Raw genomic sequence first — 26,278 nt, forward strand, 5'->3', positions numbered from 1 at the left:
AAGGATTGCACTGTAATAATAATTATAATTCCGACAATACCGTAAAAAAACATCCAAAACTTTCACGAGTTGAACGGATAAATATCAATGGTAGTGGGGAGGGGCAAGGACGGGCTTCGCACAACACCACGGCGCGTGTGTGTCATCCTCGCCGCGCGACGCACCGCGAAGCCGAGACCGCAGTCGCGTGCCATATGATATCTATCATGTACGCCCGATAGATCTACACGGCGTGTCATACAGCGATCTACAGTATTATTATTTTTTGTTTATATCGAAATAGTATTACACGCAATATTTACAATTATTATAATATAGTGTAAAACCGTTCAACCGTCGTCTGGTTAGCACACTCGCTTCAACCTCTGTGTGGAAAAAACTCAGCATACTAACGTTCAAAAACTGCAATAAATATACCATATTTAAATTTATATATGCATTCCGAACTGCTATAAGTACGATCCAGAATAATTTTACCTGACCGTTGTTAATAGCTATCGTTGTGTACATGCCCCAAGTGTCGATTGTTCAGCTAGAAGATACTTTATAGTGCATAGTGTGTGGTACCTACTTTACCGATCACCTGTAGTGTTCTACGCCGGGTAAGTAACTATTATACCTATACGAACGTTTACATTTTTTCACCTCCGATTAAACTATGCAAGATTTATATTATTACTTAGACTAGGATTTTGATGTAAAGTGCATCGTCTTCCGAAGCTATTATGCGATGCTCAATTTATAACGTGACCGTTTCATATATTGTATAATTTTTAATTAAAATAAGAAGTTTTTATTTATAGTTTTTAGATAGTATTTTAGGGTTTTTTTGGGTATTTTAAAAAAATATTTGTTTTTTATTTTTAATAATTTTTATTTTGAGATTTTTACTTAAATAAGTATTTTTGTAACATACTGAAAGGCTTTTACATAATTGAATATTTTTATTTTATAACCGTAATTTTTCGGAATAGATCTATAAGTATGACTAAAAATTTAAATTACGAGTGGCGTCGAAAAATTGAATGAGAATATTCATTTTTCAGGTTAAAATTTCACGTTTAACATTTAAAATTCTACAGTACTCCCACAAAACTTTTTTTTTTTAATTAAATAAAATATTTTTCGGTTCAAAACTTATTCGAAATTAAAAAAAAATTGATAATTTTATTGGTACATTGTTTTGATTTTGAAGTAGGTACATAAAGCATAATTTTTCTAAATTATTACATTTATAGTCCTAATTAGTTAATTATTACCATATTTATATATCGATCAATATATTCAGTATTATACAGGGAACCCGATTATAGAGAATAGCAGAACTAGAGATTAAAAAGGGTTGAAAGGGCTCCTCAAAAAAGGGACTTCCAGAATATCAATAAACAATATTTATAAAAGTATAAAAATATATATTAAACGTATATTTGATACATCTAATAATTTTTTTTTTATATAAAATTGGAGCTTCCAAAATTGGATAGCACAGTGTCATTTATTACATTAATCCGGTTTTGAAGCAAAGTAATAATAAATATTAAATAATAAATTTAATTAAAATGATAAATAATAAAAATAAAAATCTCGATATAGTTAAATAAAGGTCGATAACTCATTAAGGAAATTTGGCTTATCAAATGTAAGTCTCGTATATAAAACAAATCAAAGTTTTTTAATCTGTCATATTCTCGAGCAACACGATCTAATAGATTCTTATAGCCATAAGTTGTATGATGGAATAGAATTGAAAACGTAGAACAATATCGTGAATTATATTGAGGAACGTTAAAATTTCTAGAATGCAATAAATTTGGACAGGATATAACGATTTTTATTATTTTGGACATAAAACAAATATCAATAGATTTGTGATATTTCCCAACGTCTTCCGTGCGACCATATCATTATCGGCACCGCAGTCTTAAAGTGACGCTGTTTTTTTGTACTTTTCTGCAGGTGAGGTATGTGTCTTAACTATAAATGGTATAAACCTGATGATATTTTAGATTTAATTGAATATTTTTAACTGTCCGAATACACACATAAGTATTTAAATATTGTGTAATAATCAATATCATATAGATCGTTTCGAAAGTATCAAGTACCTTGGATCTTATAATTAAATGAATCTACATTTTATATACACTATAAAATATATATATATATACATAGATTATGATTTTAAGTTTATACGATCCAATCTTTGGTTTATATCTGTTTCATTTATCTAATGTATAAGAAATTATAAAAAATATACTATGTTACTATTTTAATTAACATACAGTGACATTTAAGTTTAAATACGAATTGCTTAAATTTATTGAGAATACTATCTAATTATTTTATATATGTGTTACAAGGTTACCCTTTTTATCATTTCAATTTTTTTTATATCCTTATCAGCTAATTTTCATAAAGTAAAAATATAAAATAGACTTCGGGAATAATGATGTATATATAATATATCATACTATCATAGAATAAAACATTAAATTGCAGGTAATAAATAGGGCGATTATTTCATCGGGAACCGGGATACATAAGATATTTTCAACTATTTTAAAATCAAATTATACTAATAAAAAACGTAAAATAGTATGCTTTTTACGTTTTGAATGTATGTATATAATTTAACAATTTATTTTATTTTTTTTTAATGGTTTACGGTAAAATAATCATCATGTATAACATTTAAAACGATAGCTTTTATAGTAGCAAATTATTATTAAACGTATTTGTAATTTGTAATTAGGGTGTATAATTTAAAGATCCATAACGAGTATTTAGATTTATCGGACACGTATTTAGTAAAATCAAAAAATGTAAGCTACTTATTAATAAATATTAGCATGAAAATATATAAATGATAATTATTAATTTCATACAACATTGTAGTATAATTTGTTCACATATAATTACATATAATTTACTACTAGTTAGTATTTAAACATTTGGACAATCAATCTAAATATTAAAATTTATTTTAAGTATACACATTAATAATTATTATGTACAAAATGTAATACATAGATACGACGTACAGTGAGCGATGGGGGGCTTATCAATATCTCAATTCTTAGAGGTTTATAATAACATAATAATATGTTATACTACTTATACTAATGTATAATATTTACCTAAAAAGAAAAAAATTAAGTGAATTTATGCATTTTATTTTTTGTATAATGGTATGTTTTGACATTTCGTCAATCGTTAACAATAATAATGATAGGTAAACTACTTCAATCTTAATACGTGTGCATAATATTATCATCTATTCCAGTTTAATGAGCAAGACAAAATGCACGCATCATGTATACGCGAGTAAACGATAAGAATAACTACTTAAATTTTATTACCGCACGGAGCATAAGTGTATAACTTTCGCTTACCAAGTTACGCATTCGAAAATACGTTGAATCATTTACTTCACCTAAAAAACTTCAGTACTATATAATACTACTAAACCTATACATAACCAACTATATAATATTTATTTGTCCAAAATATAAACCGAGAACAATAATAATTTTACATGAATCATAGACTTAATATATTAAACAAATAATTTAATGACGTTAACGTAACAATACTATAATTAAAATATTGTTTATATTTTGGGCTCAAATAAATAATTTATTGAAATAGATAATAAATCATACTCATGATTGACAAAGTATATATAACTAATAAGCACCTATAAACTATATGTTATGTAGGTATTTATTATTGGTACCTACTACCTAACTAATTGGTACCTATATTATTTAGTATTTACATATATATAATATTAATTTTTGAATTAAATTAAATAATTAATAGTTTAATAAAGAAAAGAAAATATGTCTAATGTCTATGAAAGATAATTATACTGATTGATTATAAGTTACAACACATAATATTTTAATTACCTTGCTGTCAATATAATATTATGAATTATGGTTAGTATTAAACCATACATAAGTAGTTAGATCGTTTATGATTTATGTTACATAATGATAATATACTTAATATATTGTATAAATCGAGTAAATTTAATATAATATATAGATTTACTGTTGCGTTATATTATATGATATGATATTATATTATATTCAATATGATATGGTATATAACATACATTTATTGATTTTGATTAATTTATAGATATTTTTTATGCTATTAATGACATTTTTGAAATCATGTTTACTTTTTTTATGATTAATAGCATTTTTAAAAGTTAAACTTTAAGGAATAATTTATTTTTAAATTGTAATCCATCTTATGTAGAAAAGCTATTCATTTAATATACTTATAATACATATGTATGTACACAATACGTGTGTATTTTCTAAACATACATTTCTAAATAATTTACATTTCTAAGTTTTTCTAAATCCCATCAAAACTAAATAATTTGAAATAAAAATAAATAAAAAAAAATTATATCTCGCTGAGGTTATGGATAGAAAGTTAAATTTACTCTAGTTAATCAAAATATAATGAATTTAGGTTAGGTGTATGCGCTATATGGTTTATTTGTAGATAGGTGATGTATTTAATAGGTAATAACTAGTAGGTACTACCTAATTGAGTTACATTAAAATTTATTTTGAACAGTTTTGTTATAGTGCATTTTAAACGTATATAATAGCCGACGACAAATAGATTTTATTTTATTTACTGCGAGTGTGTTTATTAACTAACTAGAATCAATTACAATACTATTTTTTTTTACATGGTGCGTTTATAAAATTACAGGTCGTGATGAAATGAGTTTGGTGGAATACCCAAGGTCAGAATATGTCCGTTTGCGATTGCTGGGCCAGTTTCAAGTTTTTTCAAATTGTAAGTAAAATGAACAATAAAAGTATAAACATTAGAAACAATATATTATAATAGTGACAAAGTCCTCATAACATAGGTATTATACATACATGTGAAATAATTATTTAATTATACAATATATTGGCGAACAACCTTCATGAAAATATGGGCTGTGGGAAAATGCCCAAGGTTTTAATTTTTTCTTCATATTACATACGAAAAGTCTCTTCAAGATTATTTTGACAAAACATGTAAATTGCTAAAAAGAATATTTTTATACATATAAAAAACTAAAGTAAACTTATTATAATCGTCATTAATTTTGTCATTTTTATTACGACTTGCTAAGTACAAATTATATTGTTAATAATTCCACTTTTATCTTTTATGCAATCAAACTGACTATATACATTTTTTGCTTATTTTTATTCATATAAAATTTAAATAAATTAAGCGGCGTGTGAGAAAAATAACATGATACAGATATTAACAAGGTATTAATGAATTTAAGTTTAAAAATTAAATTAAATTATACGCGAACATTAATTAATTATTCTTGAAAGTGGTTTCTACTTAGTACTGCTTATAGGCTATAGCTCTATTATACTGTAATTATGCATTATATAATACAATTGGTACCTGCTATATCGAATTCATCGTTATATACATATGTTTGTTATTTAACAGTGTAAAATATTTTAAATTTATTTTACATTTTTATTTAATTTATGCGTATTTTAAATCTCCATCCGTCATTTCAATTTATCAATTTATCCACTTTCAGTTAATTTTATTTTTTTTTAATAATTCATATTAATATTTATAATACACGTATACTTTAATATAACACAAATAAATAAATCGAATTTTGGATTGTGAATTTTGGTAAATGGAATTGATTATTGTCCACTATTAATTATTAAATTAAATTGATAAATAACAGATATCTACGTAAGTACTTTTATAAAGTTTGTTTAAATATGTATATTGTATATGTATAAATTATTGATAGATATAGATGTCATATGCGTTACACTTTATATGCATGCATATAAGCGCCACGAATTGTGTTAAATGTAAATTGATACCTATAATATACAAACATAATATATTTTTTAACGTTTCAAGTTACTTATTTACTGAGCATAATATGATAAACATATACGTATATCAAATTTCTTTTTGTTTGTGGTAAACAAAAAATATGTTTTTTTTATATAGTCAAGTAACTTAGTATAAATATTCGCACAATATAAAACATATACTTTTTTTGAGTGCGTAAGACGTACCTATATTGCTACATCAGAATGTTCATTTCAAAACAAAAAATAAATTATTGTGTATAGGGGATTAGAGAATTTCAAATATTTGCTCTTCTGGTTTTCTATATATATAACTTGGCGGCAGTCGCATTATATATCGTTTGCGAATTGCATATTAAAGTTTAAAGTACTCAGCTCATATATTTCATGTACTATATATATAATATATATATATATATAATATATGTAATATATGAGCGCATGACCGGTATTATATTATGTACTCGTCTGTGATAAACTATTCTTTATCGTAATATAATAATATAGAGATTATATTATAAAGATCATTATTGTTTATGCAATTGTGCCTTGCGGTCGTCGAATGACATGGAAAACCAGTTGAAAATTTAATTAAAACTTCTATGGGCTATATTGAAGTAGATATATATAAATATTATATTATATGGTGTATCACTGATCATACTTATACATTGTAATCTCTTTTTTAACTATATGATACGAGTTATATCATAAACATACTCATAAAACAACAAAAATGTACTTTTATTGAATATTGATAAACCAGTATTATTTTTTATTTTATAAAATTTGTATTTTAAAGCTTACGATTATGATTATTTTTGGAAAGTTAAATTGATTATACTTTATTTTTTGCTGAATAAAATATTTACACATCTATAATTTATGTTTTTAAATTATATATCTACAGTAAAAAACCAAATAATAGGTTTTTATTTTAATCCAGAAAAATGTAACGAATAACAAATTATCGGAAATTACGATAAATTTGTTGTGCACAAACATTGTTGTATATGCTGTTGAAAATTTGACCTAGCAGAGGCAGTAGTAGTAGCAATTATTAACGGATTACAAAAACGTAAATTTTGTACGAAAAATTGTACCAACAAAATTACTCATAGGTAGTACTTTCATACGTATTCTTAAAACAACATTTGATCTTCACTTTAGGTACATAGGTAACTAAAAAATGTGACATACATCAATACATCATGTAAAAGGTTGAAAGTGTAAAAATAACACTTAAAAACTATGAATATAGAAAAATTTAAGTTAATGAATACCACCTATATTAAGTAGAATAAATATAAAAAATTAAATTACTTAAACAGCAATAATATTTTATGATAATTATATAAAATCATCGTAATGTTTTGGTTTTAAATAATGTTTGACTATTCTCAAAAAAAAAAATAAAATAATGTTTACCTAATTTATATGTACTTTGATTTATATTTATCAATATAAATATATCACTTCAAAATTCAGGGTTAATCATATTTATTCCCAGGTCAAATAATTCAATCGCTCTAAAACAAAATATGTGCCTGCGTGATGATATAAATATAATACCTGCCTCAATACTACGATACCTCATAAGTCATAATCCTCATACTGGTATGATATATTTACTTATTTATTATAGGTAGGAACAAATTGCAAAATATGGTACAATTAAACGATTATAATATGTTGGTTATTCACTGTTATTAGTAACTATAAAAGAAAAATCAAAATCGTATTTTGTTGTGTTGTCAGAATACTAATTATTTTGTGAAGTAAGTACCTTGGTATATGTAGAAGTAATTTTATTTTGTTTTAGTAAACGAAGATCTCTTTATACTCAAGGTCTTGAGAAAAAATGAAAAAAATATACAATGTTATACAATTTATTCAATGTCATATTGTCATTTAAAAACTTAGTTTAAAAATTATATTGCGATACTCTCACGTGTTAATAAAGAGATCTACATAGTCTACCTATAGGCTATAGCTATTTAAATTAAATAAATATATTATATTATGATTTTTTTATTCGCAGACCCGAGCTCGCCTATTTATAACATAATATACATATTTTTATTTTTATTTTTTTATCAAATCAAAAATTTCCAATAATATATAGTTAAATAAATAAACTATATGATATATAACTGTATAATTATACATATCATACCTAATGTATGATGTAAGTTGAAAATGATAGCAAAAAACGATAACAATTAAAATTGAAGGATAAAATAAACCTGATTTCGCCGTGTATTAGATTAACCTATATATAAGGATTAATGATGTACGTTATAGGTACTCATCTATCAATAGCTTTATTAATGACTTAAAAACGAATTTTGTACGTTTAATTATCGTGTTTACGTTTAATGTGTATCCGCAGGGATATATATATATATATTTTTTACATCATTGTAGTTATGTCATATGTGGGAGTTGAGTTGACTTCTCGAAAATTCATAGTATCAAACAAAGGCTAATTTTTATTTTATTTTTTATTGCAGAATAGATATCGAACGTTTAGAGAAAATTTTAAGTCTGAATAATTAAGATTTTGAAAATATTAGATAATTTAATCGGATTCGTTGGCTTTTTTTGTGAGAGGGAGAAGGATACATACAGCCATTATGGACTAGGGAGTATTTGTCTAGTTTTTAATACCAGCCGATGACTCTACATAATTAATAATAATAAATAATAACTAAATTGTATTGTTTAATATTTTTTTTTTCATTGTGGGGTTTTCACCAATGAATATCTAGAACAATATAAATCTAAAACATGTATAATTTGTCATTATTAATATTTTTATCATTTTTAATTAACTATATACACGTACACTGTATAAAAGTCAGATTCACACATATCTATATATTATATGCAAATTCATACTTAATTTTGACGAATTGAACAAGTCATAAGTAATTTTTATCATAAGCTTACAAAAGAATACATATTTCAATATACTTATGTTTATGTAATGTGCCTCTATGATTTATAGTATACATTTGTCATGTATACTCGTAATTATTCAAATACAACTGTAATTTTATTTTTTATTTGTAATATAGGTAGGTATGTTTGAGAGATCTTTATACATAAACCTACTGTGAAGAAAAAAATTTTCACAGCTTGCTTTATATCGCAATGACGATAACGATTACCCATTAAAACAAATTAGTTAACGAGACCTCACCTTTTAAAAAGGTGCTCCGTCTTTTGTGTATATAATATCTAATAAGCAATTGTAATTATTGTGAGCAAGGTGATGTCTATTAAATCAAAACATGTTCATTCGTAATAAAAACATTAAAATAGAAAGAAATAATGCGCAGTTGGAAATGAGTACCTATTATGGTCAATGGGTACCTGCCGACCTGTATAATGTACATTAATATGACCAACTAAGAACTTTTTGACTTATGCCACATGAGTATTAACCGTGTTGTAGTTTAAGTGTTGATATTTTCTGATACTTATATTTCATAGCGTGTATATTACTGACGTACATTACGTAGTTATCTACATATCTATTGTGCGCTTGTGCACGTATTATACTAAATATAGTAACTATATTACAATAGTAATACAATAGTAAATAATATGACTTATTAGTTATTATTATACTATGCACCAGGTAACATCGGACATTCATGATTCATGTCGTATAACATAGATACCTATCAAGTCATACAAGTTTAATAATTACTTTTAAAATAGCCAAAAAATATAACCAATATATCCATTAATAATGTTTAACAACTGCAACATGCATAATATTAACTTGTTGGTAGATAAAATCAAGCTTTATAGGAAAAAAAAATACTAAATTTAATTGATTCGTAATTACCTGTATAGTTATTGTTCAACAGAAAAAAATTTGCATAAATTATTATAAAATAATCGTTTGTATTTTTTGTATATTGATCGCATGATGATTTGTTTTTTGTGCAGATTTTGTGTTTGAGTTGTCTACTCTATAAGAGATGGTCGGACGTAGAAGCCACCAGACTGTTTTATTTCTTCGAGAAGTCGTCTAGAGAGTGGCCATTGCTGAACAACATTACAAGGAATGGGGCTGGATCCCTGTTCGCGGATGTTACTTTTGGCGGTTACATAATAATATGCGTCGCGCTATACATAGCGTACTTAATGGGAGAGCTGAAGAATAGCAAAAAAAACTGTAAGACCACCATTCGACCGTATCCATCACAATAGTTATACGTTTTTAAGTATATATATCCATTCTCAAAAAGTTCCACATACATAACGCTTGATGTACAGTGATCCCTTGTTATTCATAGTTAAGTGGGGAAAACCTCACAAACAGTATTATTAAGAATAATTTTAAAATGTATTCAGAATACATGTTTAAGTTCTTGGTGGTGTCATTACTCGTTTGTACTTGAAATACATACTCGAATACTTTCTTTAAAAAGCGTTTGAGTATACTAATAAATAATACGCTTTTTAAAGGTTCCTATTAAAAATATTTTTTTAGTTCAATAAATTTGTTATTGAAATATCTTTACGTAAATCACGTACATAGATAGGTACTTGAACTTCTTTAAAGATTAAAAATGTTTAAACTATATAGTTATTAGTTATTACTAATACATAGTATGTAAATACTAAATACTTAAATAGGTTTAAGAATTTCAGATTTCGGCGTTATTTCTTATTGGTTTTTGAATTTAATAATTTTTTTACAAGTTTTAACAATAACACAGTCTGCTTTTGAAAGAAATTGTAGTTTTTAGTTTTGTAGTATTATACAATTTCATTATAAAACTTATAAATTATAATATTTTCTTACCAATGTTAGTCCTGTGACATACGAAAGATAAGTTTCAACAATAAAGAATATTAAAATAGACTTCAAACTTCCAGGATTCAAACTAATTTATTAATAATTTATGCTGAATAGGATTTTCCGAATGAATAAATTGTTCTACAAACTAATCTTGGATAAATTTATCATTTCGAATCGACAGTTACAATTATAAAATATGTATAAGTATGTATCTAAATGTTTTTATTTGTTTTATTAAAATATTTTTCATTATTTTAATAATAGATGTGTTGTGATGTATAAATTGTATTAAATGTATGAAAGTGGATGAGAAAAAAATATTATATCATATGATATGTATTATTCAAATTAATATATTTTATAGGTATTTGAACAAGGGTGTAGTGATAAAGCCCTCCACGGGTCTGTTTCATTTAAATATGTAAAGACCCTCCAAGTCAAAAATTGAAATTGCGCCCTATGATCATTACGAATAAGTTTATAAACATACTTTGCTACTAGAACTTAATGCTATAAGTACGACATATCTACGTAAGATTAATAACTGCCAATCATTCAATTATATTAGCTGATATTAGTATATGATTAAACGTTTTTACCTAACCTATTAATCTACTAAGTTTTTTTATCCTTTCTTACATAATGGCATGTATTAATTTTATTCTTATAAGTATAAATAATTAATGCTTATGAATTGTATTTAAAAAATTAAACTTACCTACCTAACTTACTTTTTTACAAGCAAATGCTTTACAGTATTTCGTTATCCGCGCAAGTTTCATGAAATGTAATCTCAGCGGGTAACAAGAGATCACTGTACCAGAGTGTACCTATATTACAAGCCATTATAAGTTATTCTAATTTGTAATTATTTAGCTGGCTTACCACCCTACACTCATAGCAATAACAATTTTTTATATTAGATGCCTAATAGGTTCAACAAAAAATAACTCAAGTTTGGCTACACAATAACTAAGATTTATAAAAATTCAAAAATCATACTTATTTTGCGGTACTTATGCGTAGGTACCTTTAATTTTATACCCGTGTATAAAATATAGTGTTTCAACGAAATTCAACCACCTGACCACCATTTATCGCATTACGGCTAATCTTACAAATTAGCAATAATTTCAGCTGCAATATTGTAAAAATAATTATACAAAACCATAATATTAATGATGTTCCGCGCGTGCTTCAGGAATCGTTTCTGTTGGTCATCGGCGCAGCGCTGTTCATCGCCGTCGGCTGTCTGGTATTGACCGCCGTGGACAGCGTACCCGGGAACCTGGTCATCAACGCACTCGTGTTGGGCATCTTGTCCATAGTGACTGGCATGGTGTTCGTGCTGGATACGTGCCTGTCGAACAGGCGAAACGATAAGGAGTCGCACCTGTTGCCGAAAAACACTCGGTACGGCGACATCGCGCGTACTAGGACCGCCGTCGACGGTGCACTGCATGCCAATGGCGCGAACGGAATGCACGCCAACGGGACAAACGGATTGCACGTCAACGGTACGAACGGATTGCACGCCAACGGTATGAACGGATTGCACGCCAACGGGACGAACGGCGTGCACATCAACGGGACGAAAGGAGTTCAAAAGCGGGAGGCGGTGGAAGAAAACAAGGAGAAAAACGGCTTGCTGCGGACGACCGCGGCCGTCAACGGTCGGGTGGTGGAGACCAAGAACGAGAGCGTTCAGACGACGGCGAGCAGGGATCGCGGACGACCGGAAGAAGATTACGACGACGTTGACGGGGCGGTCGCACACCAGTACGGTCGCAGGTACATGGGCGACCGCGGGTTTGACGTGGGTCGCGGACATAGGCACGCCGACTGGTACGACACGGACATGGATCTGCCAAAAATGAAGAAACTCGAGATCAACGTGCCGACAGAAGAGTCTCCGGATTACCGTCGCAGGTTAGTACTCGTATACTCGGGAGTAATGTAAAGCTGATAACGAAATTGGGATTTAAATTGTACCGTTAAAAATTAAAGTCGATGTAATGTCGACTGATGATTTTTGTTTCGTGCTTTAGCAGGACAAAAACACTACTAAAATATAAGACTCGTTCAAGGGGTTTTAAATAGGCAACTTTACTAACTAAACAATAATAATTATTTAACGATTCCTAATAATCGACTTGTGCAGTCAAAAATAAAAAACAAACTAAATTATTTTTCAGATTCATATAACCAACTGAATACAACTTTATCTCTGTTAAATATATCTTTTTATTAATGATAACATAATTCTAATTTAGTAATTAATGCAATTAATCATTTACTATTAGTCCAACTTATACTAGATCGTTGTTGGTTTCAGATTTGTGAATATTAAGAACAGTACTAAACTACAATCACCTAGCATTACGAGTACTGTGCACAATCAACAAGAAAGTCCAAAGGAGGAAAATGAACATGAAGTGAAAAATGCCAGAGTACCATATGTTTTTTCAGAAAAAAAGAGACCAACTAGACCTACTGATCTACCTTTAAAATCACCTGTGGAGAGAGTGAATGATTCATTACAAAAATCGGTTAAAAGTCGATTTTACTTTGGGGCGAACATGGAAGAGCCTAAATCGCCAAATGATCCTGGCTATGTACTGCACACTGCGTCGAGATGGGAAGAACAACCTGCAGCAGCCGTGCCACAAAATGGATACAAAAACTTTAAAAGAAGTCAAGTATAATCTAAGTAAATAAACTTATTTAATTTTGTATAAATTTCAATAATTGTGTAGACTAGATTTTAGTTTGTAATACAAATTAAAATTGTAAAAATTTTCTTTCGGGATCTTTTGAAGAACTTTCTTCTTCAAGTACATGTTGAGTTGGATCAAATGATTCTTTATCATACTCTTTAGTACCCATAACATTAGCACCTTTAATTCTGATAACAGTAGCCTTTTCAACACCTAGCATTCTAGCATACTGAAAAGCTGAAAAAATTATTTCTATTATAACTTAAAGAATAACAATAATAATAATGTAGTAAACACTAAACATACCAGGTGAGAGTTTTGATTCATCGTCTGGAACTAATCCTTCGGATACTACCCAATCAAGGCGACCTTGCTTCACTTGGTATAATACAGAAATAAATGCTGTTAAACTTAAAAAGAAGTATGCCTTTGCGAGTACAGCTTTTTTAGCTTCAGCTTCTTCAACAGTCATTGGATTCATAATTCTTCTGAAGAATCTGCGTACAAAATGAAATCGAACTGGAAAAATTAAACATAACATATTAATTGACATAGATAATTATATTTTAATATTTTAACTTTTGAAGGTTCTATAAATAAAATAGAAATAGTTTCCATGCATTATAAGAAGAAAAATCAAGATATAAAACGAGGTATCAAAAAATAAATACTATTAATATTTTGTGTTAAATGTAAAAATAAAATATAATTTTTTCAATAAAAATAATAAACATTAACTGTTCAATATGGAGACTAGTGTAAAGATAACTTAGTATTATTTGATAAGTCTCTTAATATTTATGAAATGTACACTGTAACTATACATTAATTAGTTGTAATTCTTAATTCTTAGAAATACTTTCTATTCAATTCAAAAAATTATGGTAATTTAGATTAGTTAATTATTTGTGAATATAATAATAAATATTTAAGTATGATTTATTTTGAATATAATTTATATATATAAATATTTATTGTTAAATAACAAGTTGTATTCATCTATGAAAATATAAAAAAATAAGTCTAATTTTCATGAAAAACATTATTATGTATTAATAAAAACGTTCATGTTTTATAATATTAGAATATATTGTTACAAAATAAAATACTTATAGAGAATACATATATATTATGTAATTATTTATTATTTTTATATTTAATTTGCTTTCAATATGATAATTCTAATAACAATTATAGGTGGAAGGATAAATGATTAATAATTCTTAGGAAAAATGTATTAGTAAATAAGTACCTAAAACAAAAATAGATACCTAACTGAAATTAGATGTATTTGTACTTTGTTAATCTTTATAGGAATTATAGTTTCTGACTTTTTAAGTTAAAAATGTTTGAAGTATGCTATTAAAATTATCAAAAACTGCATTAAAATACGTAGTTAAATTGTTTTTTTTTTATAAATAAATGTGAATAACGCATGATCAATAAAATTGAAAAAATTATTTATTATTGATAGAGCTAAGGACATATTATAATCACAAAAAAGCATAAAATATACAAGTCATGAAAATGAAAATTCTAAAATATGCACTAAATATGATTTTATACCATCTATTAATAAAGTACACAATAACCATATTTGGTGGCCTTCAAATAATTAAATAGTATAATGAGTTATTTATTATTTTTATTGAAAATATGTAAAATAGAAATATGCTTCAATCTAAATGTTTCAAAAAATACCAGAATATACAAAAAATAATTACAAATTTGGTTTTGCTATAATATAATAAAATTCTTCTATTTCCAGTCAACCTTTATTTAAGGATTACTCAAAACAAACATGCAATCGCTAGAAGTCTTTTGCTCAAGATATTGATTGTTTAAGTCAAAACTTGTTGTATAAAAAATGGTCGAAATATGCAACTATATTTATAGGGGAAAAATGTGGTAAAATGTATATGCATATAATATTAATACTTGTCGAGAATATTTAAATTGGTCAAAATTGAAGTGCCTTTTTTTTTTGTAAAATATAATTAAATATGTAATCAAAATTCATTTTTGATTTCGCTAAATTAAAATAAAATCAGATCCTAGGATATTCTTTTTCAATCACCACAAAAAATCATGCAAATGCAAGAAGTTCCAGATGTGTTAATAAAATATATGTATACAATGAAATTAGATAATATATATATATAAATAAAAAATATTAAATATATTTTTGTTTTAAAAATATTTGCCTACTAATTTTTATTTTTTACTTATAAAATGTAATTATTTGACAATATCTTTAAATATTTTATTTTTCAAAATATATTCTTAGTCTTTAGAACTTTATTCTTGTCAGCACATTAAGAATATCTAATAAGTATAATAATAAGTTATTAATAAGTATTAATAAAGATTGTAAATCTTTATTTTTCCAATTAAATTATACATATAATGTATAATGCAAATAAAAACAAATAATTATAATGGTGTTCACATTCAGAATAATATAATAATGTTAAAAAATATTTTAGTTAAATACTTAAATATAGGTTCATATTATAATCATATTCATAAAAATAGGCCGAATAAATAATAGTATATAGATACTTACATCCAAACATCTTGACAGACTTTGTTTATATCTAATTGCCAAACCACATTAATAATTATTAAACGATACAAATTTGATTATATTTGTATTTATGTGTATTAAAACTTAAAAAAAAGATTTGGGGATGGTGGACCGTGAACACACAAAGTCACAAAATAGTATATAAATTAATTTTTATTTTCTACAAGAATTAAGAAATACGAATTTAACGTTATCAGTCATTGTCAGCTTATCTCACAAGAATCAAAGTAGCTGATAACAAGCGTGTTTTCACGGTGGTAACGAAAGTAATCGGTTTGGTAACGAATTGATACATTAATTATTGTCCATCGCCAAAACGATCCGAAAAGAGATATTTTGTATTAAAAATGGGTTACCAAACCATTGGAAAAGTCGGCTGATGATAGAAGCAAATATTTTTAAACAATCAGCAGTTTTGATGTAAAATTATCGCCTAAACGAGTTTTGGTCTTGATATTTGCCATTGGTAGTTGTTACCTCCGCGAGATCGCGCCTAATATTCCAAACCGCACAAACTCTATGGACATAATATACAAGAAACGACGGGTAAAAAATAAAATTTCTTGTTAACAAAACACTTGGTTTATGGTTACTTAATATTTATTCAATTTCTAGTACCTATGTATACGAGTATAAGTTAAGACAATTTAAATGCAATTCTATGACAGTGTTTTAATGAAAATGCCAATCCGCGTAGTTGAAAACTTCGTAGAAGTATTTTTGGAAAAGTTTAAAACGAAAACAAGATTGTGTTGAACTTACCTGTCATATGAACATATTATCGTTATTTTCGATGTGAAAACAAGTTAGTCGAAGCATAGCCAGATATAGGTAAACGTAACTTATAAGTAAATAACAATACAATAAATATAATTATCTATATCATAATTTATTGATGAAATGATATATTAACACATATAACTTATAACTTATAAGGTATACCACGGACGAACATTAATGCTGAGGTGTATAAAAATTGATTAATTTAATCGGATTATTCCATGACCCATTAAATCATGTTTAAGGGAACATTAGTTATTGCTTACACAACCCGACATTAACAATATGATTTGACTGTATGAAAATGTAATTTTTACTTAGATTTTTAGAGTAATAATAATAAAATCCGGAAAAAAAACCATTGAATAAATTTTATTTTAGGTCAAAATTGCTCTAGATTGATGGAGGTACCTTATATGTATATCAACAATAATATAATTATTACAAAGCGTGGGTATATTGGATACATAATAATTCGTTTAAAAAATCATTGATTACAAAAACATTTTTATAAATATAAAAGTAATTTAATAATTTATTGAATAAACTTCAACCATTATTTAGGATATCAATATATCCTTGACAAAATCCAATTGGAATATTAGAGTAGATACGATATAACCATAGGCGCAACTAATTAATAAACCTCTAAAATATATGAGGTGCTAAAACTATTAACGTCTCACAGATCTGTGGGGGGCTTGGTCCTCCACACTTCTATCTTTTAACATACATTCATTACATCAAAATTATAAACACAGATTTGTACATTTCATATAAATATTAAAAATAAAATTACAACCCTCTTTTTTTTTTAAAGTGAGTAACCTTTTTAATTTCATAATCATACTAAATAGATAATAATTTACTACACATTTTAAATCAACATAATTTTGCTGAGTTTCGTGCAATATATAGTTTACAAAGTTTCGAGTTTTAGCAGATTTAATATATATTTTTTTTAATGTTCAGCTAAGATAAATTGGTAAACCTTTGCTAAAGCACACTTGATCAGCCAGTTTTTTATCCGCCGCACTGTTGAAAAACTTCGCTCGCAAGTAGCAGAGCTAACAGGAATTGTAATAGCAATTTTCAATAAATAGTTTGGCATGAAAAAAATAAGGAGTGCAAAATGGTCTTTAGCACCCCCTCCCCTAGTTGCGCCACTGGATATAACTAATCTACGTTCCTGTCATTGTAATAGGTTTTCGTTGATTTCAGAATATTCTAAAATCAATGGTATTAGGTAGCACAAAATATATTATGTATGATTATGTATGCCGCGTCCCTTGGAGGCTGTGTTCAAGACCAATGTCGCCCGATTTGGTTAATATCAGATAGTGTCTATACCTGACACAAATTAACTAAATTCTGTAAAAATGAAAAAATAAATTTAATTTAATTTATGCTAAAACAAAATATATATAACCGCGATTTCGAGAGGCTCATATCAAAATTAGAATTTAATCTGTTAAACTAAAATTGAAAAATTATGTAAATACTAATTCTTATTAAACTCCAAACTTCCTTGTTTTTAATATTTTTGATTAGTATAATGTATAAATATAGAAATGTATTGAATATGATAGGCAAGCATCGTATCGACATACTTAAAAATAGGTTATATACTGTGGTCGCTAACTAAATATCCAAGGTACTTTTGTGTAAACAAAATTGAAAATTTCCTTTAATATCTTAAAATGTTTAATATAAATTTGAATAGTAATCACATAATATATCATCAACGATTATCGATAAATTATTGTTCTGCAGAGAGAATAAAACAGATTGGTTATTCAAATGACAAATGTTATACCATTACAACCATTACGTCTATTAGTTGAAATTATTTACCATATACTATTCACTATTGTTTACTACTGTTGGTTACTATACCGTTACTCCGATCAAAATCGTTTTTAGTATGCAAAATTTATTATTTAATACAAAATTAACATGTCTATTAATTATTATTATAGAGATTTGTGACGATCTCCACAGACCCTAGGACACAGCAACATAGATCATGGTTTAAGTTAATATTCATGCTACAAAAAATTGATGATATTTAAATCCCCATCACAAATTTACGATTTAGTTCAAAATTAAATAATGTTAATGGTATTATCATAAAACCTTGATATCCGATAATATAATCATAGAATATAACAAGAATGCCTATTATTTTTGATGTTTAAATAAGTATATTACTTCATTTGTAAATATAACATCCAACCCATTTACAACAACTTACACTCTATGAAAATGGATTTAAGTTCTTTCACTTCTTTTTGTTTCAATATACAGAAATATAAAGTTAGAAATTTATAGATCTTGCTTCTGTAAACCAAGTTGAAAGGGGGCTCCTAATCTCCCGGGATTAGTTTGGAACAATGAGCTTTAAAACAAAATAGATATAGGATAGGTTTATTCAATATTGGTTATTTATAGTCATAGTGGCTGAAATCAATTTTGAGACAGGTTTAGGGAAAAAATATTTTTCGTAATAAATTAGTAATAATTACGAACTAAAATAATATCATTTTAGTTCATGGTAATAATTAATTTAAATTGAACAAATTTACTTTGAAACTAAAGGTGATCTACTTTTTCCATCGGAGTATTGAGGCATTGTAATTTGTAGTTCAGTAGGTAGTTGGCTTGTTCAATTTCTTAGCTTGGTGCATAATCTAAGCCCATAATGCATACTTGTTTTCTGATAACAAAAAAGTGATAAGACATAACTGTTAAAAAACGGTCTTAATTTGAATTAAAAATATTATTTTTAACGAATATTAAATAGCATCTACCCAGTACCCACCTTCAAAGCCATGGATTATGGTGATTGATGTATGATCTAATGTGCAAATGTCTATACTACCGGTTATTAATTATTATTATTATTATTGACAAGTTTAGTAAGAATATCCTAAAACCACCAGTCGTAGTAATTTTCGACACGATGTTCTACGATTGATGATCACTAAATCACACTTTTGCAGAACGACCGCGGAACATTGAAATCATTTTTAAAATTAGAGTATGAACGAAACCAGACATTAAATGGGTACTTTTTGAAATTTATCTTCTGAGACCGTGGTAGTGGTGTCTAGGTATTCAATTTGTATAGATATTTCGATCGTAATCAATATTATCAATCAATCTATAAAAATAGGTACACCATAGTTCGCAAAAATCACTCGTTGAACGGAAACATGATTTTTTTGCATTCGTACGAATTTCATTTCACTGTTTTTTCGCGGCACTTGAATTGTTTCCGTAAATCTAGCTTTGTCACTTACAACCAGCAACATGAGTGTTACTTCAGCGGCGGACGTAGTGATTTTGCTGGAGGAATTAACGTCGAAGTTAATATTTTTTGGAAACAACACGTTGGACAGTGTCTTGAATGAATTTTGGTACGACTTCTCTTGTGCCATTCAAGCCGAACCTGACCTGTTTATTCTTAAGGACAAGACTTTAGCGAAACGGAGTCTAGCTGCCTTGTTCACGAGTAAAGTATACTTGCACGTTGATTCATTACCGAATTCTCTACGATACGCCTTGGCTACTAGCGATATGATTAACATGGAAGCTTGTGATTCATACACGCAAAAAATCATTGCCAAGTGTCTTGATCACTACACTAAAGTTTGTATGAAAGGTTCTGATTACACAGCTTCACTGTTGGCCTCAGAAGTATGTTTGGAAGATGTTATCAGCTGCATTTTTCGAAAGTGTTTAGATGACAAACATTATAAACTTGGATTGAAATTAGCCTTGAAAACAAAGCGTATGGATATGTTCAACAAATGTATTAAATCAGTAGACAATGTAAATGAAATGTTGTCATATGCTAAGCAAGTGACAATGAGCACTTTTGAAAATCGTAGTTTTCGTAATACAGTGTTACTGACTTTTGTTAATCTTTACCGAAAACAATGTGACTTTATCAGTTTGAGCCAATGTTTCATATCTTTAAATGACCCAAAATCAGTTGCTCAGCTTCTTAAAAATCTTATAAAAAAAAATGATAAAAAATCTTGTTTAATGGCATATCAGATAGCAATTGATTTATTTGAATTGGCACCTCAAAGGTTTTTATTTAGTGTTTTTAAATCTTTATGGCAAATAGTTCCCTCTAGTACCCGTACTACTAAAACTATAACTGTTGTGTCAAGCAAAGTTACTGCAATTAAACATAAAAGTAAAGTACATTCTTTTAAATCTCTTGGGTCTAGTGATAAATACAATCACGAAATGGTACAAAAACTTACCAAAATATTAAGTGGAAAATTGAGTATAGAGAAGAATTTACAATTTTTAACTAGAAATAATCATACAAATATATATATTTTAAATAACACAAAAAATTCAGTTAATACAAATATTTGTCACACAGCTATTATGATAGCTAATGGTTTTATAAATAGTGGTACAACAAGTGATCACTTTTTAAGGTAAATCATTAAATATTATAGTATAGCATAACATTTTTAATACTTGAACAGTAGACTATTCTTTGTTTTAGATATAATCTAGAATTAGCTAACTGGACTACTTGGGAAATATTTTCTGCTATGGTCTCACTTGGTGTTATTCATAGAGGCAATGAAACAGATGCTCTGAAACTAATACATAGCTACTTGTGTCTTAAGAAAAATAATTCATCTGAAAGTTATAGTTATAGTGAAGGTGGCAGCCTATATGCTTTAGGTTTGATCTTTGCCAATCATGGTTCGGCTATTAATGATTATCTTCTTACTCAACTTAAAGATTCAAACAATAAAGTAAATTAAAAGTAATTGAACATTAAAATATATGATATAATTATTGCATTTCTTATTTTAGATTGTGAAACATGGATGCTGTTTAGGAATTGGTCTATCCGCCATGGGTACATGTCGTAAAGATATTTTTGAACAACTGAAAATTAATATGTATCAAAACAACTATGTGTTTGGTGAAGCTATTGGGTTAGCTATGGGTTTGGTTATGTTGGGAACAAAAAATGATGATTTTCTTCAAGACATGGTGGAATTTGCTCAGGTGACACAGAATGAACAAATTTTGAGAGGTTTAGCTGTTGGAATATCATTTTTTATGTATGACCGACTGCAAGAAGCTGATCAATTAATTAATGCTTTGTTGGAAAATAAAAATCCTATATTACGTTGTTCTGCTATGTACACAATATCTATGGCATACTGTGGAACTGGAAGCGAGACTGCTATTTCAAAATTGTTGCACTTTTCAAATTTTGATGTCAGTGATGATGTACGTTGTGCAGCTGTTACAAGCTTAGGATTTTTGTTGTTTAGGACACCTGAGCTATGCCTTCAAATCATTAGTAAACTTACAAAGAGTTATAATCCTTACATTAGATATGGTGCAGTTATGGCACTTGGCACTGCGTTTGCTGGTACCGGACATGAAGAAGCTATTCTTTTATTGGTTCCTATTACTAATGACATGGTAAATTTTGTGCGCCAAGGAGCTCTAATTGCTTCTTCTATGATTTGTATTCACCAAACAGAGAGTTCTTGCTCTGAAGACAAATATTTCCGTTCTCTATATGCTAAAGTAATCAGTGATAAACATGAAGATGATGTAGTTAAGTTTGGAGCAATTTTAGCTCAGGGTATTATTGATGGTGGTGGTCGTAATGTTTCAATTTCATTGGAGTCGAAAATTGGGCACACTAATATTTTAACAATTGTGGGTCTACTTTTATTCACACAATATCAGTACTGTATATGTCTGGCCCATTGTTTATCTTTAGCTTTCACACCCACGTGTGTCATTACATTGAACACACAACTTAATATGCCAGTTTTAGAGTTGAAAAGTAATAAACGAATCAATCATACTGTACGTTACAACTCATTACCTCAAGAACTTGCAGAAAAAAGAGGATGGTAAGTTGTAGGATTATCAGTTTACATTTCTTGTAGGTTTAAAACATATTATTTAATGAATATAATTAATAAATATCAATGACATGTATAGTATGAGAATATGAGATAAAAGCAAAAGTATGGTTTTAAAAATAATAGTTAAAGATGTCATCATATTTTGTATTGGCCCTTGTACACAATATATACCTAATAGTATTTAATTAATCTCTTCATTTAGATCATAATATTTTATTTTTTTTCAGGATCCAATACTTATTTAATCAAAGCTTTAAGTCAAAGTCTAATAAACACCGTAAAAAGCACTCAAAACTTGATTATTTTGATTATGGTGTTCTGATTCCTAAAATTGTACAAGATATAGAAGTATGTAGTCTTATATTTAATACATTTTAAAGTGTTTGTCATTAATAACTTTTAATTATCTATAAATATTAAAATGTTAATGTTGAGATGTATTTATAGTTATTTTAAGTAAAATTTTTGGCTTGCCTAAATCCAAAACACAAAATAAAAATAAATTGTTATGAAAAAGTGCAATTAGTTTGTTGAGCTATGTAATTATGATAAATTTAAACTTTTGAGTTAAACTTTAATCAAGTTCACTACTAATAAGTATTCAAATAAGTAGTTGTGTAAGTTTTTAAATTTATGTAGTAGATTGGTAAAATATTAAGTAGTGTGGTATAATATAATATAGACTTTATTAATGACAGAATAAAAAATGTGATACAAAGACAATCTATGTGAGATACTTAGCATGAAATGATTTATTAATTTAATATTTATTTAGTATTTATATTACAATATACATTTAAACACTGAACTAAATTAGAAAAATTAGTTAATAATTTGTATTATTTTAAATTTTAGGATATAAAATTGAATTGGTTGACTGGCCATTTTTTATTACAAAGGATAAATTGTTATTCTGAGAATTATAAAGGTATTAAATGTTTGCAGTATGATGACAATAAAATTGTCGCTGGTTTATGTGATAATACTATTAAAATATGGGATAAACACACGTTAAAATGTTTAAAGGTAATGCATAACAGTTTGAACTATTTTTATTAAACAAAATATTTCACTCATAATCTTATGTTTAGGTATTACTTGGCCATACAGGTTCTGTTCTGTGTTTGCAATATGATGACAACATGATAGTGAGTAGTTCCAGTGATTGTACGATTCGTGTGTGGGATATCCATACTGGTGAAATGTTGAACACTATGATTCATCACACTGAAGCAGTCTTGCATTTAAGTTTTAGCAATAATATCATAGTCACTTGTTCAAAAGTAAGTTTTTTTGATTTTTTTTAGTTATTACTTTTTTTCTAATGCTTTTATTTTTATCAATAATTTTAAGTATAATAATGAAGTTCATACTAAATTCTATTTCTTATACTTAACGTGTAAATTTTACGATAAAATGTGGAAAAAATAAAAAAATTTAAAGGTCATCAGATTACCTAACCAACCTAAGTGGCCCCCCCCCTCTGATTAAAATCCTAGTTACGCCCATGCATATTATTCATATTCATTATTATTTTCTATTTAGGATCGTACAATAGCTGTATGGGTTATGTGGTCACCCTGTGAAATTACTTTGCGCTGTGTTCTGTTTGGTCACCAAGCAGAAGTAAATGTAGTTAATTTTGATAATTTATACATTGTATCAGCTTCTGAAGATAGTAGTATTAAAGTATGGAATACATCAAGTGGTGAATATGTGCGCACTCTTATTGGTCACACTTCTGGTGTTATCTGTCTTCAATACAAAGAACGACTAGTTGTTAGTGGAAGTTCTGATAGAACAATAAGGTATTACTTATTACATATAACATTTTTAAAGTGGTCTAATTTACAATAAAAATAATTATTAAATTAATTTTGTTTTTTATTATATAAATAGGTTATGGGATATTGAATATGGTATTTGTTTAAGAATACTGGACTACTATGAAGAATTAGTACTATGCATTAGATTCAACAGTAAAATAATTGTTACTGGAGCATATGATGGGTAAGATTGTGTATTTTAGTATATTGTTTGTTTATCTGATAAATTTATTTTTATTTTTGTATTATTTTAAAATTTGTCTTGATTATGGCAGTTATTTATAATTTATAAAATTTATTATGATCATTTTCAATTTTATGAAATTAAGTCAATAATGCTTAAACTGTAATACTTTTTGATCAATTTTATAATTTTAATATGTATAATACCTATATGATTTCAAGGAAAATTAAAGTATGGAATTTAGAAGCAGTATTAGATCCTATTGTTCCAGCCTCTAGTTTATGTTTACGTACACTTAAGGTAATTATTGTATGCTTGTTTTTTGATATATAAAACATACTTAAAAATAGAATAATTTGTTAGAAATATTAAATTAATTGATTTAGCAATACTTTTTTGTTATAAAATATTTAATAATCTTAATTTTTCTTTATCGAGCTGCATATAGTTATATGCTATTGTATTTTATATTTAAAAATTTAAACTATAATATTAATAATTATAAATCAAACTAAAATACTTTAAAAAAATCTAAATTAATTTTCTTTGTATACCTGAAAGGCTAGAACTGTATTTTCTTTTATAATACTTAATATTGTTATGTCTACTATTGAAGCATTAAGGAAATTAAATTAATTTTATCTTGCAGATGCACACAGATGCAGTGTATGATCTCAAATTTGATGAGTTTCAAATTGTAAGTTGCTCAAAAGATAGCACTATACTCATTTGGGATTTTCTCAATTATAATGACACAAATTACACGGATCCATGTTCGTCAAATAACATTAGTGTGGATAGTGGATCATAAATACTTTCTACAAAAATTTCTCTTTCGTGTATGTTTTAAATATTATTATTCCTATTGTATGATATGTTATTTCATTGCAAAAATTTACTTATTTGGAATTATTTTTAGGTTTTCAATAATTTGATGGTTATTGTCCAGATCGTGTTTTAAGTAGAACTAATATAATATAGTACACGTTTTAAATAGTGTCATAAGGGTAGAAAATTATTCTATTTTTTTATATGTTATTTTGTTGATTTAAAAATTTTAAAGTTTATAGAAAAGAAAAAAATTAAAATTGATTAGTTCTTTAAATGTTTATTGAACTTATAATAATGCCTAGTTATTTTTATCTGGTGTTTTCTACATAGTATAATTTTTAAAAGTCTTTTTGTATTACATTTATTAAGTATGGATTGAATATTTTTAGTTTATTTTTTTGCTCAATAAGATGAGATGTTTTTTTGAAACTTTTTTATTCTTTATAAATATTTTATGTTAGTTATTGTCAATTTAATTTTAATTTATTAGGTATACATGAACAAATTCAAAACAATTGTGAGTTTGAAAACTTAATTTATTTGTATACTTATTGTTTGTATTACAAATAACAGAAATTACATCAAACTATGACCATTTTGCATTAATAAACTTTTTTATTTGTGGATTTTTTCATAGTGTTTTTATACTCATTTATAATTCTAAATAAAAACAATTATAATGTTATTATCAAGAATACTTAGTATTTTGT

The 26,278-nt window shown here is 26.9% G+C and overlaps 3 protein-coding genes across 5 annotated transcripts; 2 read left to right on the forward strand and 1 right to left on the reverse strand.

Annotated features, from left to right (window-relative positions):
• Nucleotides 1-168: 168 nt before the first annotated feature.
• LOC112597614 lies at nucleotides 169-13,463 on the forward strand. The gene is made up of 5 exons (XM_025343726.1): nucleotides 169-602; nucleotides 4,741-4,827; nucleotides 9,852-10,079; nucleotides 11,912-12,639; nucleotides 13,046-13,463. Exons 2-5 carry the CDS (start codon nucleotides 4,783-4,785, stop codon nucleotides 13,413-13,415), a joined length of 1,371 nt encoding a protein of 456 aa, XP_025199511.1. The 5' UTR covers nucleotides 169-602; nucleotides 4,741-4,782; the 3' UTR covers nucleotides 13,416-13,463.
• Nucleotides 13,439-16,198, reverse strand: LOC112597613. 2 transcript variants are annotated; one of them, XM_025343725.1, is made up of 3 exons: nucleotides 15,994-16,198; nucleotides 13,734-13,946; nucleotides 13,439-13,664 (listed from the first exon to the last, which is right to left on the reverse strand). In XM_025343725.1, exons 1-3 carry the CDS (start codon nucleotides 16,001-16,003, stop codon nucleotides 13,492-13,494), a joined length of 396 nt encoding a protein of 131 aa, XP_025199510.1. In that variant the 5' UTR covers nucleotides 16,004-16,198; the 3' UTR covers nucleotides 13,439-13,491. The 2 variants fall into 2 exon arrangements, with proteins under 2 accessions (XP_025199510.1, XP_025199509.1); XM_025343724.1 differs by lacking the exon at nucleotides 15,994-16,198 and having other exon boundaries at nucleotides 13,734-14,077.
• A 593-nt stretch (nucleotides 16,199-16,791) lies between these two features.
• Nucleotides 16,792-25,742, forward strand: LOC112597595 (26S proteasome non-ATPase regulatory subunit 1-like). 2 transcript variants are annotated; one of them, XM_025343705.1, is made up of 12 exons: nucleotides 16,792-16,845; nucleotides 21,036-21,254; nucleotides 21,326-21,584; nucleotides 21,646-22,712; nucleotides 22,955-23,075; nucleotides 23,583-23,753; nucleotides 23,819-24,010; nucleotides 24,273-24,535; nucleotides 24,627-24,737; nucleotides 24,959-25,037; nucleotides 25,387-25,576; nucleotides 25,657-25,742. In XM_025343705.1, the coding sequence occupies exons 2-11, from the start codon at nucleotides 21,055-21,057 to the stop codon at nucleotides 25,546-25,548; spliced, it is 2,625 nt and encodes an 874-aa protein (XP_025199490.1). In that variant the 5' UTR covers nucleotides 16,792-16,845; nucleotides 21,036-21,054; the 3' UTR covers nucleotides 25,549-25,576; nucleotides 25,657-25,742. The 2 variants fall into 2 exon arrangements, with proteins under 2 accessions (XP_025199490.1, XP_025199489.1); XM_025343704.1 differs by lacking the exon at nucleotides 16,792-16,845 and having other exon boundaries at nucleotides 19,994-21,254.
• Nucleotides 25,743-26,278: the final 536 nt, after the last annotated feature.

This window comes from Melanaphis sacchari, unplaced genomic scaffold (assembly GCF_002803265.2).
Source record: "Melanaphis sacchari strain LSU unplaced genomic scaffold, SCAv2.0 Contig42_pilon_pilon, whole genome shotgun sequence".
Classification (NCBI taxonomy): Eukaryota; Metazoa; Arthropoda; class Insecta; order Hemiptera; family Aphididae; genus Melanaphis; species Melanaphis sacchari.